General features: G+C 42.6%; 1 protein-coding gene across 1 annotated transcript in view; it reads left to right on the top strand.

The window, feature by feature from the left end:
* The window catches only part of LOC118385820 (filamin A-interacting protein 1-like), a 29,230-nt gene extending 19,379 nt beyond the window's left edge, over positions 1–9,851 (top strand). The window contains exon 4 of the mRNA XM_035772985.2: positions 6,668–9,851. Coding sequence (XP_035628878.2) covers positions 6,668–9,473 — 2,806 coding nt within the window. The 3' untranslated portion in view covers positions 9,474–9,851. The remainder of the gene's footprint in view (positions 1–6,667) is intronic.
* The last annotated feature ends 9,343 nt before the right edge of the window (positions 9,852–19,194 follow it).

Here is a 19,194-nt window from a genome sequence, read left to right as displayed (position 1 = left end):
AAATATTTATCTCACGTAGAACACACAACAAAAAGCCAACAAGGTACATAGATAAACTATTCGACTATGGGGTTGTCTGATTCTTCTATTCATGGCACGTTTTGTTTGCAGAAGAAAAGTACATGTGGACTGTTCTAGCATCTCCAAATGAATTGATTTTGCTGTGACGCAACGCCACACATAAATGACTGGAGCGGAAACACTGGTGTGTGTCTCAGCACAGTGCCTTCAGAAAGTATACACACCGCTTGACACCACATTTGTTGTGTTGCAGCTTGAATTTAAAATTACTTAAATTGAAATGTTTTTATACCAGTGGTGTAAAGCAGGGGTTCCTAAACTTTTTCACTCATGTCCCCCTTCCTGCATTGGGAACATCCCGCACCTCCCATTCGCATTTTTGCAGGTTTAAAGCTTATTTCCTTTAAAACCTCAAAACAGTTACAGAGTTTAATGGCTGTGATATGAGAAACTGAGGATGGATTAACAACATTATAATTACTCCACAATGCTAACATAATTGACAGGCAGAAAAGAAGGAAGCCTGAACAGAATAAAAATACTCCAAAACATGCATCCTGTTTGCAGCAAGGCACTAAAGCAATTACATTTTTGTCCTGAATACGAAGTGTTATGGAGAAACATATGCTTTTCAAGCATAGTGGAGACTGCATCATGTTATGGGTATGCTTGTAATCGTTAAGGAATCGGGAGTTTTTCAGGATAAAAAAATATATGAAATGGAGCTAAGCACAGGCAAAATCCTAGAGGAAAACCTGGTTCAGTCTGCTTTCCACCAGACACTGGAAGATAAATTCACCTTTCAGCAGGACAATAACCTAAAACACAAGGCCATATCAACACTTGAGTTGCTTACCAAGAAGACAGTGAATGTTCCTGAGTGGCTGAGTTACTGTGCTTGATAATCTATGGCAAGACTTGAAAATGGTTGTCAAGGAATGATCAACAATCAATTCACAGAGCTTGAATAATTCACTGTCAAAAGTGATTCTAACATGTATTGACTCAGGGGTGTAAATACTTAGGTATTACTTTTCAATAGATGTGCAAAAATGTCTAAAAACATGTAAACCTTATCAGTATGGGGTATTGTGGTAGATGGGTGAGAAAATCATATATTTAATCCATTTAGTATTATAGCTGTACACAACAAAATGTGGAATAAGTCCTTGAATACTTTCTGAAGGCATTGTACATCAAATCAAATGTCATGGGTCACATACACATATTTAGCAGATGTTATTGCGGGTGTAGCGAAATGCTTGTAATGCTATGTAAGCGTATGTGTGTGTGAACACATGTATGTGTGTTTGAGAGAACCTACACAAATGTGTGTGTGTGTGTAACAGTATAACTTTACGTCCGTCCCCTCGCCCATACCCGGGCGCGAACCAGGGACCCTCCGCACACATCGACAACAGCCACCCTCGAAGCATCGTTACCCATCGCTCCACAAAAGCCGCGGCCCTTGCAGAGCAAGGGGAACTACTACTTCAAGGTCTCAGAGCAAGTGACGTAACCGATTGAAACGCTATTTAGCGCGCACCGCTAACTAAGCTAGCCGTTTCACATCCGTTACACTCACCCCCCTTTTGACCTTCCTCTTTTTTCCGCAGCAACCAGTAATCCGGGTCAACAGCATCAATGTAACATTATAAGTTTAAACCTTCCCCTCGCCCATACCCAGGCGCGAACCAGGGACCTTCTGCACACATCAACAACAGTCACCCACAAAGCATCGTTACCCATCGCTCCACAAAAGCCGCGGCTCTTGCAGAGCAAGGGGAACTACTACTTCAAGGTCTCAGAGCAAGTGACGTAACCGATTGAAACGCTATTTAGCGCGCACCGCTAACTAAGCTAGCGGTGCGCTGCGCTAGTTTCACATCCGTTACATGTGTTTGTGTGTGCTTTTGTGTGTGTGTCTCGGCCAGTGTTCCTCAGGGGAAAGCATTTCTGTGCACCTATAGAACATCCTATATGGATTACACCTCAATGTATCGGTCCCATGTACCAGCAATAGAGAGGGAAAAGGGAGTGATAGAGCATACCGCTACACATGTGGATGTGATTGCAGACCTATGATGATGTCATGCCTCAGTCAGGTTATCAGGCCCCAGGCACGGGGGCTAGCACAAACATGTGGCTCCACACAACACACACACACCAGTCTCTGTACTGTACACTAATGTGAGTGTTGCCAAGTAACTTGTTAGAACTGAGATTGAGTGTGAGGTCCCTCTTCTCTCTTTCGTTCTCTCCCTGAGTAAAGTCTCTTCCTCTGTCCTTCACATCAGCCTCTCCAGCATGGCTGCAACATGACCTCATCTGGAATAGGCTTATATCCAGTACACACACACACATACACAGGCACACACATATGCATGCATGCACACATTAAGATTAGCAAACATGACAAACAAATTATTCATGATGCGTACACAAACACACACACACACACACACACACACACACACACACACACACACACACACACACACACACACACACACACACACACACACACACACACACACACACACACACACACACACACACACACACACACACACACACACACACACACACACACACAATAGAGTCTGTACATCACAGAGCCCCTTATAAGGTCCTGTTGATGATGTAATGGGCTCTAGAGCTGTGCTGTCTGGCTGGGGGTGTGTGGAGAACACTTCTCATAATGTTAGTTTTCTGCCTGGAATGTCCACATTGCTGGGAACTACGGGAAGGAGAGGTGGGAGAGCGGAGAGGGAATAGGATTTGATCTGAGACTTTACGGACATACAGATCAGGTAGGAACAAACCCAGATGAACTCAGAACATGCTACAGTATAGTCCCTTTGAGTGAATTTTTTTGGGGGGGGGGGGTGGGGATTGTTTTTTTTTTTGGTAAAAAAAAAAGAGAATAAAATAACTTGGAATTCAGCAAAAAAATGGTTTAAATCAGGATATCTGGTCCCAAGTATTCCCACAAATAAAAAGGGACATATGTGATCATGTCTCAATACAATTATTGATATTTTCAAATACTCTTATTGGGCTTAATTATTATAATTATGTTCCGGCCCCCCGACCATCCATTCCAACAAAAACCAGCCCATGGTTGAATCTAGTTGCCTTCCCCTATATTACAGGGATGGATTTAGGTTTATTCTTATTAGCCTACACATAACCTGGAGTTATGATACAAAATAGTGATACCATGCTAAATTATGCTTACAGTATTTCACTTTGCTACAAAAACACTCAAATTAACATTCCACCCATACATTTATTTGGATAACTTAGCTCAACAACTTATCAGACAAGTCTAGAAAAACGAACGACACCCAACAGTTAGCCTAATATCTAAAAGCAATTCTCAGTTTAAAGAGAAGTTAGCCTATAACGGGACTAATAATAAGGCTGCTAAACTATTATAAAATATTCCTCTTAATTGCTTTTGCTCTAAATTATAGGCTACATTAGCCTAAATATTCACACACAAACACAAAATGCTGAATATGGTCACTATCACTAATCACATTTACGGGTAGGGAGATGAGCTAATCAGAAACTCAGTTTAGATTTCCCAGCTGAGCTCCCGGCATTGATTTTCCAGCATTCCGAACCATGTGGGTTATAAATCAGTTGGGAATTTTCAGTGAGAAGATTTAAAATGTATCAAGTGAAGCAGGAATATTAAAATACAGAAAACTCAGTTTGTCAATGAAGAAATACTGTAAATGTGTACAATATAGGCTAAACTTTGTGACCAGTTTGTCTAGCTACTGTACATTTCTGTAGAGTTAGGCTGTATTTTGGGCCTGTGTGTGTGTGTGTGTGTGTGTGTGTGTGTGTGTGTGTGTGTGTGTGTGTGTGTGTCGGGGGGTCCCCACAAGGATAGTGAAACAAGGAAAATTGTGTGTGCACATTAGTACACGTGTGTGTGCATGAGAGAAACTCCCAACTGCATACTGACAGTCATCCAGCTCATTAGCATTTCGGTGTTGTAGTAAAACATAATGCATGCCAAGAAAATTCTCATAAAAACAACCCCATAAATATTTACAGAGAAAATAAACTACTAAATTGCATTGCAAATTCATCAAAAGTAATACAGCTCCATGCAAGAACTTACATCATTGAGAGTTTCTGAAGTTTTCTGTAAATTTGCACACTAGCCCTGCCCTATACAAACCCAGGCGTCCTTCACTATATCTCTGAGATTCTGTAAATATGTCCTTGCCTTAATGGGAAACATGTTTCACAACACAAAACAATGAATATCAAATAAATGTCAAAACAATGTGAACAAACATTAGCTACATGCGTGTTTATTCTTGTGTGTGTATTTATGTATGTGTATACAGTGCCTTTGCGAAAGTATTCGGCCCCCTTGAACTTTGCGACCTTTTGCCACATTTTAGGTTTCAAACATAAAGATATAAAACTGTATTTTTTGTGAAGAATCAACAACAAGTGGGACACAATAATGAAGTGGAACGACATTTATTGGATATTTCAAACTTTTTTAACAAATCAAAAACTGAAAAATTGGGCGTGCAAAATTATTCAGCCCCCTTAAGTTAATACTTTGTAGAGCCACCTTTTGCTGTGATTACAGCTGTAAGTCGCTTGGGGTATGTCTCTATCAGTTTTGCACATCGAGAGACTGACATTTTTTCCCATTCCTCCCTGCAAAACAGCTCGAGCTCAGTGAGGTTGGATGGAGAGCATTTGTGAACAGCAGTTTTCAGTTCTTTCCACAGATTCTCGATTGGATTCAGGTCTGGACTTTGACTTGGCCATTCTAACACCTGGATATGTTTATTTTTGAACCATTCCATTGTAGATTTTGCTTTATGTTTTGGATCATTGTCTTGTTGGAAGACAAATCTCCGTCCCAGTCTCAGGTCTTTTGCAGACTCCATCAGGTTTTCTTCCAGAATTGTCCTGTATTTGGCTCCATCCATCTTCCCATCAATTTTAACCCTGTCCCTGCTGAAGAAAAGCAGGCCCAAACCATGATGCTGCCACCACCATGTTTGACAGTGGGGATGGTGTGTTCACGGTGTTGCTTTTACGCCAAACATAACGTTTTGCATTGTTGCCAAAAAGTTCAATTTTGGTTTCATCTGACCAGAGCACCTTCTTCCACATGTTTGGTGTGTCTCCCAGGTGGCTTGTGGCAAACTTTAAACAACACTTTTTATGGATATCTTTAAGAAATGGCTTTCTTCTTGCCACTCTTCCATAAAGGACAGATTTGCGCAATATACGACTGATTGTTGTCCTATGGACAGAGTCTCCCACCTCAGCTGTAGATCTCTGCAGTTCATCCAGAGTGATCATGGGCCTCTTGGCTGCATCTCTGATCAGTCTTCTCCTTGTATGAGCTGAAAGTTTAGAGGGACGGCCAGGTCTTGGTAGATTTGCAGTGGTCTGATACTCCTTCCATTTCAATATTATCGCTTGCACAGTGCTCCTTGGGATGTTTAAAGCTTGGGAAATCTTTTTGTATCCAAATCCGGCTATAAAATTCTTCACAACAGTATCTCGGACCTGCCTGGTGTGTTCCTTGTTCTTCATGATGCTCTCTGCGCTTTTAACGGACCTCTGAGACTATCACAGTGCAGGTGCATTAATACGGAGACTTGATTACATACAGGTGGATTGTATTTATCATCATTAGTCATTTCGGTCAACATTGGATCATTCAGAGATCCTCACTGAACTTCTGGAGAGAGTTTGCTGCACTGAAAGTAAAGGGGCTGAATAATTTTGCACGCCCAATTTTTCAGTTTTTGATTTGTTAAAAAAGTTTGAAATATCCAATAAATGTCGTTCCACTTCATGATTGTGTCACACTTGTTGTTGATTCTTCACAAAAAAATACAGTTTGAAGCCTGAAATGTGGCAAAAGGTCGCAAAGTTCAAGGGGGCCGAATACTTTCGCAAGGCACTGTATGTATAAGGTTTGTGTGTATTTATTTATGTGTATATGTAAAAAGTGTGTGTGTGTTCAAACACATGTTTATGCTGGTGAGTATGGTGAAAATAATTAACCAACTACTCCTTACCAAGGCACCATCTGTGATGCCAGTCAAAACATCCTCGCAAACGCCAGGAGGACAGGGATGTGGAGACTGGACACACACGCACGCACGCACGCACGCACGCACGCACGCACACACACACACACACACACACACACACACACACACACACACACACACACACACACACACACACACACACACACACACACACACACGGGTCAGGTGAAGGAACAGAGATTGTTCCTAGAGAGAGCACTGAGGGCCAGGGAACAAGGAGGAAATTATGTCTCCGTCATGGACATGGTACATTTCCTGTCTGAACATTAGCTCACCAGCTCAGAAGTGTACTGTAGTAGGCAGAGGAAAAGGAGTGTGGGGGGACTTCCACACATTGGATAACATTGCATTCAGAATAAAGACAAATACAGGCAGCTATTTCATGTCTTGATTTGATTGAAAGTAAAGGCTCGTAAACCTTCCACAGAAGTCAAGTTGTTGTAGACTTTTAAATATGTTACATCACTAAGTTAAACCACACCTTTCCCTTTGAATCACATCCTTTTGTTTGTCTCCCTCTTCTAAAGGCTGAAATTACTGCTCATCCAGGAGAAGGCCTACTGGGAAAGAAAGGAGGAGGAGAGCAATAGAGAGGTCTCTGCTTTAAAGGAAGAGCTGACTAAACTCAAGTCTTTTGCATTGTTGGTTGTTGACGAGCAGCAGCGTCTGACGAATCAACTTTCACAGCAGAGCAAACGTGTCCAGAAACTGACAGAAATCGCTGACCACGCCCAACAGGAGCTAAACTCCACCCATTCCAGGGCAAAGGAGGAGGAGCTTAAATCACTTTGTCTGGAGGCAGAGCTACACAAACAAGCTTCCTACTTCCGCCTCAAACAGGAAGCCATGATGGCCAAACTGTCCAATGAGGACACCCAGAACCGGCAGCTGCGTCAGCGGTTGGCTGCCCTCAGTCGAAATCTGGATGAGCTGGAGGGGACCAAGGGCGCCTTCCAGAGGGCCGAGGAGGAACTGAAGGAGCTGAGGGACAGGCTCGGCCATGGGAGAGAAGGGTGCGCAACAACCCCTGGTTTGCTCTCAGAGGTGGAACAGCTGAGGATGAGGGTGGTGGAGATGGAAGGAAAGGATGAGGAGCTGATCCGAATGGGGGACCAATGCCGGGACCTGGACCGAAACCTTGGGAGGGAGTCCAGCCAGAGTCGCAGCCTGAAGGCCGAGGTGGACAAGCTGAACGGCCGAATCAGTGAGCTGGACAGACTGGAGGAGGCTCTTGGGAAAAGCAGGCAGGAGTGCAGCTCTCTGAAGGGCAGCCTGGACAAGGAGAGGGCCAGCACCAAGCAGCTGTCTGGAGAGCTGGATACCCTCAGGGTGCGGGTAAGGGAACTGGAAGCCATCGAGGGCCAGCTGGAAAAATCTGAGGGGGTGTTGAGACAGGACTTTGCCAAGCTGAGAACACTCACAGTGGTAGTGGTTGAAGAGAGGAAGAACATGGCTGAGCGACTCAGGCAGACAGAGGAGAAACTCCAAGAGAAGAAGGATGGGAAACTCCAGGCTGAGAGTGACAGCCTGTCAACAGCCACAGAGAAACTCATTGAGGAGAGCCGCAAGGCAATGAGATCTAAAGCAGAGCTCGAGGACAGGATTCAGAGTGTGGCGAAAGAGCGGGACGTGCTGCGGGTGAGGCTGAGGGCAGAGGAGGATAGGAGTGGGGATCTGCAAAGCAAAGTTAGCGCCATGAAAAAAAGGATTCTGATCTTGGAGGTCAAAAAGGGGGAGTTATGTCGAGAAGTCAAGAGCCCCCTGCTGGACAACACTAACCACGGCTACCAACAGGAAGACAACAAAGTCAAAGAACTCACCCAGGAGGTAGATAGACTGAGGAGGAGACTCATGCAGAAGGGAGTGATAGAGGGAGAGCTTATGAAGGCAGAGGAGGACTTTGAGTCTTTGGAGAGGAGGTGCTCCAAGGAGCAGGAGAGAGCCAGAGCTCTGGCAGTGGAGCTGGAGGAGTCCAGGAGGGAGCTCTCCAAGTACCAGCTGGCTGAGAAGAAGGAGAACAACCAGGAGCACCTCCTCCTCAGGCGACTCCAGGAGGAGCAGGTCAAGTCTGTCCTCCTCAAAAGGGAGGTGGAGACACTCAAGGAGAAGGTCCAGAGGCTGATGGGGGCAGAGGAGTCCATCTGTCGAGTGCAGATGGACAGCTCCACCCTGCAGAAGAGGCTGACCCAGCAGGAGGTCAGGAACAGGGAGTTGGCCAGGGAGATGGAGGGACTGACCCATGAGCTGGAAAGGTACCGGCGATTCAGCAAGAGCCTCCGGCCAGGCATGACTGGCCAATGCTTCTCAGACCTGCATCTGTGCACCAAGGAGGTGCAGACGGAGCCCGCAGACACCCTGCCACCTGACTACAGGAGCCTGACTCCGCTGACTCTCAGCGGTAAACTGTATGAGGAGATCGATGGAGAGGACCCAAATCAAAAGAAGGATTGTGTCATCAATAAGTGCAACTCACCTCCGCTGAACAACATTGAAAGCTTGAACCACCAAAACAATAATCTGAGGCGATTCAGCATTCCTTCACCCAATGGCAAGGACAATCACCATCCCATTAACTGCAAAGTGTTGAACAGTAACTTTTTCCAGAAAGGAGATGTGATGCTTGCACACACCCCAGGGAAGCCCTTACACATCAAGGTAACGCCAGACCATGGCCTCAACACGGCCATGCTGGATATCAGTAGCCCCACCACTGACAATGCCTTATCCTATACCAGCACCGCCGTCATCCCCACCAGCGGAGCCCCACCAAAACAGAGAATCACCATCATCCCAAATGCTGCCATCTCACCAGTGGCCAGAACAAAGAACGCCCCACTACCAGAAGGGTTTGGCAGCCCAGACAGAGTCCTCTCCCCTCTCATCAAGACACCCGTCTCAGTCATGTCCCCAGCTTCCTCCAGATCAATGTCACCTGACCCCACTGGCTCTCCCATCCAGATGCTAACAGTCAGCACTGGATCGCTTGAATCCGCTAAGGTCATAGGTCAAGCCGTATTCCGGGTGAGCCCGGAGAGGCAGAATGGTTGGCAGCTACAGAGGTCCGACAGCACTGGTCCGAGCATCATCACCACAGAGGACAACAAGATCCACATCCACCTTGGGAGCCCCTACATCCAGTCTTTTAATGGTATGACCCAGAGCCAGTCTGGTGGCCCATACCACACCCCCGGGCTGGAGCTAAGGACACCAGTACTGACCAATGGCTGCCACGTCAAAGGCAACAGCAAGATCACCAGTAGCATCACCATAGCCCCTGCGAACACCCCTGTCTCACGACCCTCACACATTAAAGTAAGTGGCCCTTATGATTGAAATGCCCGCCCCCGTCCAGCCCATAGTGACTTAGATTGTTTACCCAATCCTGAGTCCCTTTCACCACAAAACCAACAGAGAATCAGCTCAAACCAGCCTATGTCTGAACGGCCACATCATCCTAATAATAACAAGTGTGTGATTCCATCAGTGTGTGCATGAAAAAGCACTTATCAAACATATAACTAATCCTATCTGGACTTGGTCTGCACTCACTGTATATGGTCACCTTAATGCATTTAAGACTACTACTTACATATATAGCCTTTCATACGTTACTATAATGTGTGCATTACATTTTTAAACATGAAAAACAATTTGGTTTATTTTGTTGTTTCCGTGTTGCCCATTCAATAAAGGGTATAAATTCCTGATGAATATGTTGACTATCATTCTAAAATAGCATGTGTTTTATATTAACCTAGCTTACTTAAATGTTTTTTGATCGGGCTATATTTTCTTTGATTGTCTAATCTCATTCACTGTAAAAGACAAAACAATCTAACTTTTAAAGGGTTGAAAATAGCTGGAAGTTGGATATTTGTTTTATGCACTCATTTTTAATACTTACTGAGACCTTAACACAGAGGATTTTACCATGACCTAGAGGTTTATAATAGAGATGAATGGGACAGAAAAGAAGCAGCAAATTCCAAAGTGTGTGTACTTGGATCAGGGATATTTACAGGCTGATATCACCATTCCATCTCTACCACACCATAAGCATATGCCTGCACTCTCTGTAGGCCTGTGTGTGTGTGTGTGTGTGTGTGTGTGTGTGTGTGTGTGTGTGTGTGTGTGTGTGTGTGTGTGTGTGTGTGTGTGTGTGTGTGTGTGTGTGTGTGTGTGTGTGTGTGTGTGTGTGTGTGTGTGTGTGTGGGGGTCCCCACAAGGATAGTGAAACAAGGAAAATTCTCCCATTTCCCTAAAAGTTGGAGACTTTTATCTCCCTCACCAACTTTAAACATCTGCTATCTGAGCAGCTAACCGATCGCTGCAGCTGTACATAGTCCATCGGTAAATAGCCCACCCAATTTACCTACCTCATCCCCATACTGTTTTTATTTATTTACTTTTATGCTCTTTTGCACACCAGTATCTCTACCTGCACATTACCATCTGATCATTTATCACTCCAGTGTTAATCTGCTAAATTGTAATTATTCGCCTCCCTCCTCATGCCTTTTGCACACAATGTATATAGACCCTCTTTTTTTTCTACTGTGTTATTGACTTGTTAATTGTTTACTCCATGTGTAACTCTGTGTTGTCTGTTCACACTGCTATGCTTTTTCTTGGCCAGGTCACAGTTGCAAATGAGAACTTGTTCTCAACTAGCCTACCTGGTTAAATAAAGGTGAAATAAAAATAAAATAAAAAACCCTAATTCCAACCCTAACCCCAACTCTTAAAATGCTATTTTAAGCGTTGGGGTTAGGGTTAAAATGAGGGTTATGGTTACAATTAGGGTTAGGTTAAGAGTAAGTGGTTAGTGGTTTAGTTCAGGGTTAGGAGTTAGATTTAGGTTTAGGGGTTGGGTTACGGTTTAAGGTAAGGGTTAAGATTAGGGTTATGGTACTGGTTAGCGAAAATAGGAATTTCAATGGACATTAATTTAGGTCCCCATGAGGATAGAAGAACAAAACATATGTGTGTGTGTGTGTGTGTGTGTGTGTGTGTGTGTGTGTGTGTGTGTGTGTGTGTGTGTGTGTGTGTGTGTGTGTGTGTGTGTGTGCGTGCGTGCGTGCGTGCGTGCGTGCGTGCGTGTGTGTGTAGCGGCTCCAGCCTTATCCAATGATACGCAGGGAAACTCAGCTCAGATCAAAAGCACCATGTACAGTAGCAGAGCAAAGGAAAGGGGGAAACACTGTGGGGAACTGAGTGTACTCAGTGATGTTAGGTCTATTCTTGATGGGAGAACATTTCCTCAAATGAGATCCATTTCAAGGATCAGTGTTCCAATGAGAAAATAAACAGTGGCCTAATTTGGGCAAGCAATTCAAGCACAAAACAGAAGTGCAAATAATACATATAGCCTAGGCTGAGGTAGTCAAAGATAATATACAGTAGGTCAGGTAAACTGCCAGCCTCTCTTTTTATAAGCACACACACAACACACACACACACACACACATACACACACACACACACAATTGCGACTGACACAGACACAGAGCATACCATACTCTACAAAAGGAAGGAAGGAGTGGTACTTTTAAAGATGCACTCCAGCATTTTTTTTTTAGCTTTCATTTTTCATATTTTCCTGTTGAAAACAAAATCTCAAGTATAAATAGAGCAATGTACACACACTTAAAGGTAAAACATATGTCTTCAGCAAAATAGTGCTGCAAACTTCAAAGTGTAAACCATTGAAGGGGTTGGTCTGATGTGATGTCATCATCTCACCCTTGCTTGTGAGAACAATAGACGAGCAATAGAGGACAAAAGAGAAAAGGCCCAGCCCCCACTTGTGCCATGTCATTTCATACCTGGGCCAGCTATTGAGATGTGCAATTTCTTAAGTAAATCAGGTGTTAAATGAGGTGAAAAGGGAACTGTAGTAGGTCTTTAAAGTGGCACTCCAGTCTCCTTTTCACCCCACTTAACACCAGATTTACTTAACAAAAGGCACGTCTCAATAGGTAGTCCAGGTATGAAATGACATGGCACAAGTGGGAGCTGTGCCTTTTCTCTTTTGTCCTCTATTGCTCCTCTATTGTTCCTCAAGCAAGGTGGTGGCCGATGACATCATGACTGCCCATCAGAACAACTCCTTGAAGTTTGCAGTTGTGTCTAAAAACACTATTTTTCTCAAAACATATTTTTATACTCTTTAGTGTGTGTACTTTACCATAGTAATACTTGGGATATCAATTTTCAACAGGACAAGTTCAAAAATCACTGGAGGACCTCTTTAAGCTTCAAAGAATTTACTCCAGTAGTTCAGCCATATCCGAACAGAGAAACAGACTCACAATGCAGTATCCTGTACCTATGGTGACAAGCTGAATCCCATCATGATTACACACCAGAGACGTAAGGGAAGAAGGTTGGCTGGAAGCCACCAGGAGCAGACAGACCATGACCATACATGACAAACATGGAGCGTTTTCTGTGCTGATGACATCTCTTGGCGTGGCTGTGGCCAAGGGAACCGTCTGAAAACAGTTTGGACAGATTTTTGCGTGACAGAGGCCTCATGGGAGTGTGACGGCCTTGAAATCGCACACAAAATGCACTCACACTCCTCTCTGTATCCCTGCAGAGTCATTCCATGTCATTTCAGCAACCCATGACACCCACCATCTCAGATTGTTCTGAAATCGTTTCTGTAGTTACAAATAGATACGATTAGAATTCCTGCAGTTTTCGGGGGTTTGAATGTATTTTGAAATTAAGCTAATTAATTACACCCTAATTGTCCTTTACATTTTTAGGATTCACATAATATTCACTAAATATTTTGCCGAACATCAGATTTGGACCAAACTTCCTCCTACCATTGAGTAAGACAGGTAGGGAATATAGGGAATCCAATAAAATTGTCAAAAGCAATGCACGGACCCCCACACCCTATGCCAATCCCATCTCAACAACCAGTATACAGTAAAATAATTATTCTGACAAGTAGTATGGAGCTACTGCTTGGTGTATTGCTTCTTTATCCTATGTTATGTATTCCCTGTGAATCTGGTGATGTTTTTTTTTACCTGTTCAGAGAAATTAGCCATTGAAGTCATTTGCAATAAATTAGTGTGAAAGTACAAGGTTTTTCCCACTAGATGCCATTGTTGCTGCAACTACCACTCTCTTTTATCCATTTGCTGATAATTTAAATGGATCACAACATTTTCTTTGCAACTTTGGGTAAAAAACAATAGCTTTTGCTCATGATGAAAATAAATGGTGGTCATCCTCACAAGTCAAGCCAGTTCTCCATGAAAGCAACTCTTCTTGAATAGTCCAACAAATGGCAGCTCTCTAGGGCTATCCCTTTGGTGCAAATCTAACATGAAGACTTTTCCTACAAGCCCAAAACGTTGATGGAGAAATAATACAAACCATTGCATGGCAGTCTTATAATTTTCAATAACATTATTAGAAAACATCTCTACATGTACGTAGTGTGATTATTGACATTTACCATTACAATAAACACCATTATCATTGGAAACTACTCCACAGTGTGTGGAAGACCATTAGTGACCTTCACATTAAAACCATTAGATCTGCTATAGCCAAAAGGTTTGCTTGTTCACCAGGAATATTCTAACTAATCCATGCCTTTTTTGAAAGGAATAAACCACACACAGACCGTTTCCTGGACACAGATTAACCCTAAGAGAAGGACAAACGTAATTACTTTCATGGAGGACTGGCTTGACTTGTGAGGATGACCACACAATTTATTTTCATCAAGAGCAAAAGCTACTGGTTTTCTAACCAAAGTTCCAAAGAAAATGTTTTGATCCATTTAATGAACACAAGAGACCAGCAAAATGGATAAAAGGGTGTGGCAGTAGTAGGAACAAAGGCATCTAGTGGGCAAAACCTGCTACTTTTACACTTATTTATGGTAAATAATGCAATATGGCTAATTTTCTCGGTACAGAAATGTTTTGCCTATATGTCTTTAGCAGCGGCACAACTTTGCCACCGCCGCAGAAAGACATCCCAATGAAAATACATAGAGAAAACCATGATCAGAGTCACAGGGAATACGTTACATAGGATGAAAAAACAAGCAGCAGCTCCACACTACTTGTCAGACATGGCGAACTGACACTGTATAGGCCTACCGGTTGTTGGGTTAGGATTGGTGTAGGTTGCTTTGGATCATTTTAATGTGTTCCTCATGTCTTACTCATTGGTAGGAAGTATTATGGTCCAAATCGAATGTTGGATACCATATTTATTGAATATTATGCGTATCCTATAAATGAAAAGGGCCAATTTGGGTGCAATCAATCAGCTTAATTTTTCAGATATTACATTATATTTCAACAACATAATGAAGGAATGCTAATCTTATCAGTTTACTACTAAATTACAGCACAATGAGAGATGTTGGTTGTCAAAATCCTCTTGTGCTTTTTGAGGTGGAATGACAATGCAGTGCTTCCGCTCCCCAACCCCTTTCTCTCACTAGTCCGCCACCAAGCCATCGCTCTCCTTCTCCCCCACCCTTTCTCCTCCCACTAAAATAAGGGATGAAAGGAAGGATGATAACTGATACTCTTGTGGTCTTAGGGACATTCCCTCAATATGACACAATCACACAGCACACACATGGAACTCATTAACATATGCTAAGACAGATCTTCTCATAAAACCACATTCTCCACAGTACAATCAGCTCATTCACTGCCAGCCCTTTAGAGAAGTTACTGGTTCAGTGCTAGGCCATCACTATCATACTGTATCCAGACTGTATCACATCCGGCCGTGATTGGGAGTCCCATAGGGTGGCGTACAATTGACCCATCGTCGTCCGGGTTACCCCAGGGTAGGCCGTCATTGTAAATAACAATTTGTTCTTAACTGACTTGCCTCGTTAAATAAAGGTTCAATTAAATACAATTACGATACAGAGATCAGTTGGCCTAAGCAGCCGCCCCTGAGAAGCACAGTATCATGTGACTTAACCAGGAATCAGTCCTGGCCCTACTCTTGAGTGCACTGTGTAATAGTTTAGTAATTTAACAGCGGTGGATGAAGTAATGGTCAGGTGCTTTAAAGTGAAAGTGAGGGAGATAGACACAGGAAGATGCAGGGGAGGATAAAGGAGAGGACGTAAGAGCATAAGAGCATCTTCCTCAAGTACTCAGTCATTTTGATGCGACAGAAATGACAGTTGTTTGGTTTCTTTGAAACATCAGACCAAATACTGATTGAATTTAGGGCTGTGATGGTCATGGAATGTTTGATGACATTATTGGTCAGCCAAATGACGTGGTCACCCTTATAGGCCTAATCGTTTGTTTTTTTGGTAAAGTGTATTTTACTATATACATGGACTGGTTTGGATTTTTACTTTACCTTACATAACAGTATTTCAATGTTTGGTTTGTTAAATGTAAATTAAATTGTAATAACTTAGTGAGGAAAATAAAAAAATTATGGCAATTGTCTTTTCTTATTGCCAATAAGTAGTGCTGAGCATTAACCGAAATGTGGGTTATTTTTCATTTTTTAAATAACTAAGTGACCGATGTCGTTCAGATAAATCAGATCAAGCCTGAACTGTGTGATTTAGTAGGGAGTTGTAGTTTCCAACAGGCCAATATTCGACATAGTTTAGTGCAGAAAACGTGGTAATTAACTACAATGACCATAATCCATTGCTCGTTTACGGTCTGTGTGGGGCAGACACAGAGACAAGAAGAGAGAAGAATGCGTAATCGAGAGGGACCTTCACAAGATATCTCTACCTGAAAATACATGATCTAAGTGATTGATAGTTGGTATTCAGTCATAAATGCATGCCTTTACTTTGAACTACTAAAATGGTGATTTTGTCAGAAAGAATAGGCAGTAGTTCTATAGAGATGAGATGACTTGGAATTAAATAATAAAGTAATAACATAAAACAAATGTAACAAATAGACACAAATATTTGATTAAAGTAAAGTAATGTGAATAAATTATGCTTGATAAGCAGTAATAGGTAGTCACTACCATCATGGGACTATAAATTGTTTTGTTCTGTGCTGTTACAGTGATTATTTTTTTAAATAATCGAAGAGACATCGAAATGACCTCAAAAAGCACAAATCGCTCAACACTACCAGTAAGATGAACAATTAACAGCCTGCTATAGCAAGAGCTTTGGATGCGCACATTTAGCCTACTTTCTTTTTAATCTTGCCTGTGAGGCAGTACTGGTGACAAAAACAACCTAGAAATCGGCACAATGCCCCTTGTGACTAATTAAGAACTGCCATAGACCCAGATGGTATTAGCTAGAACGTCTATTCTAGACCCTGCCTGCCTGGGGGGAAAACAACCATTGATAACCATTGGCTCACAGCAATAACATCACCTTTTTCAAACACAATTTTCTTGTTGTCTGCTTGTCTAAGTCAATTACAAAACTACATTTGAGAAAAGTACAACAGATCTAAAGATTCCTTTTCAACATTGCCTGCTCCCTGGTGTTCTCACTACTTAGAAACAATGTAATACTGTAGGACTTCCCTAATGCTCGTTTTCATGATGATGCTAGCAGCCACTTGAGTGAGTGATTGCTAGCTAGCTACCGACCTGAACATTAAGGTAGCCAAGATCAATAACACAAACAAACGGACTAAACAGCAACAAGTAGTGAGCGGAGTTACAAACAGACTGTACTAAGCAAGTTAAATGTTTTACATGTGATGAAATGTTTTCCACACATAGCTACGTGTAGCCTACTTGGACACTGCCCCCCTATTTCCCACTCTACCACACTGAATAGCCTGAAGCCACAGGGCTCTTCTCGCAGGCATCATTTCCCTACATGGGAGCATTTGCGAAATGTAGGTCAGGATTTTTGACTTGGCTAACAACACAGCAGCTTTCCAGCATGTTTTGTTATTTCTGTATATCAAAAAAATCAACAACGAAGTTGCCTCTTTTACAATGGGGGTCAATAGGAAAACATTTTGGTTTTCCACTATCTGTAGGCGTGGTCGAGGGAAATGTCTTATTATTATGTGAATGTCGACTCAGGCTATTGTATCCATTGAAAATACATGGTCATAGAGAATAATCATTATTCTGACAATGGAAAAGTTACTTTTTCATAAAATAGAGGCATACAAAGACAAAACATGTGGTACAGTGTGGAAATGATAACAAATGATTAAAGTAAATCCAGACATGTATGAAAATGTTTTGGTTGAAGTTTGATTGAACAGTATAATGCAATCAGAACAGAGAATACCGCTGCCCTTCATCCACACAATATACAATATTTCATGACACTAAACCTGACAAACCCCACGGATATAACTGCGGGACTGCTGGTTATGAGTCAACCTGCGTATCACTAATGTGCTGCTGCAGAGAGGTCAGTGTTGCCTAGGCAACCACATACTTGTTTGCTACAACACAGCAAGGAGCAACAAAGTTTCATCATGTTGTAAAGAGTCCTGCTACCACAAAAACGGACTCAGCGGTACCGGAGCGCCAAGTCTAGGTTCAAAAGGCTCCTTAACAGCTTCTACCCCCAAACCATAAGATTGCTGAACAATTAATCAGACTGAAACAATAATTCAGGCCGGGAATTTGATCCATCCCAGGCCACCTTGTTCACACAAACCACCACACTGCAAATGTTGTAGGCTAACCCTATTTGCTGATGTAACGGGTACCAAACGAGTTATACATTTGGCCACGATGTTCATCTGGGAAGAAAGTTACCAACATGACAAAATACAAACATTTGGGACTGACCAACAAGTAGCATATCTGAACACTGAGTTTTCAAGGTATGCTATGGCTATGGGTGCACCCTCATAAACTCACTGGGAATACACCAATCATAGCACACACAAATGTACAAGGCTCGACACACAAAACAATTAGCCTACACTTTTAAGAAGAGAATGAGATATACAGAGTTAGTTCAAATTATTATCTTTATATTCAAGCATCAAGCATATCAAAAGTATCAAAAAACATCACACACACACATTCACTGAACTTGAACATAAGCTACAACAATGTATGTAAGTATAATACAAAAGTCGAAAAAGCACTCCTCTACAAAAAAAATATATATTACAATGTTCACTAAGTGGTGTCCATAAAGCAAACAGCACAAAAATAAACACATCTATACACTGAGTCAATGAAATTGAACTTTGGCTACATAACTGCAAGTATAATACGAAAGTCCCAAAAACATGCCTCTGTACAAAATCTTTAACTCACAGCAAATGTTCTTTCACCCTTGTCAGGCTGTTAAGGAAGAGTAATGGCATAGCTACTTCAGAGTAACCAGGAAGTAATTACCACTAGTAAACCAGTAGGCAGCGCAGTAACTCACTGCTCTCTGCCATCTTGTCAATGATGTCATCTTTGTCAAGTCCCATAAGAATCTCCTTCTCTGTTGCCATCAAAACAATCTCTTCAAGGTCCTCTTGAGTGAGGGAGGTTCTTAGGTGGTTCTTCACAAATTTCAGGGTGGAGCAGGTCCTCTCACAAGCTACATGAGTGATGGATAGAGTGAGGAGGAACTTGTAGCCCAAACCAATGATGTGATACGCATCCGTGAGCAGATTGTACCGAGACAGGAGAAGATAGCAGCATATTGGGCAGTTTTTACACGTGGAACAAGTTCGTCCCCTGATCCATCACTGGCGGGGGTGGCCCTGGTGTTGTACTCCTCCAAAGCTGACTGTTTCAGTCTTTTCCACTGTTGTGCAAGGCTGATCAGTTCAGCCTTCAATGCCGCAACAGTGGCACAGTTGGTAGAGCATGGCGCTTGTAACGCCAGGGTAGTGGGTTCGATTCCCGGGACCACCCATACGTAGAATGTATGCACACATGACTGTAAGTCGCTTTGGATAAAAGCGTCAGCTAAATGGCATATATTATTATTATATATATTTATGTTCATCAAATTCCAGTAAGCATTTGCTGAGCTCCTTCATGGCTGTCTTTGGAAGGCCCTTTTGCTTTGGATTCATGCAGGAGACATCTGTACACAGCACTGCATTTGCTGCATAACGTC

The sequence above is a fragment of the Oncorhynchus keta genome, chromosome 7 (genome assembly GCF_023373465.1).
Source record: "Oncorhynchus keta strain PuntledgeMale-10-30-2019 chromosome 7, Oket_V2, whole genome shotgun sequence".
NCBI lineage: Eukaryota > Metazoa > Chordata > Actinopteri > Salmoniformes > Salmonidae > Oncorhynchus > Oncorhynchus keta.
Note: the sequence above shows the minus strand (reverse complement) of the source record. Positions and strands in the feature narration are given on the sequence as shown.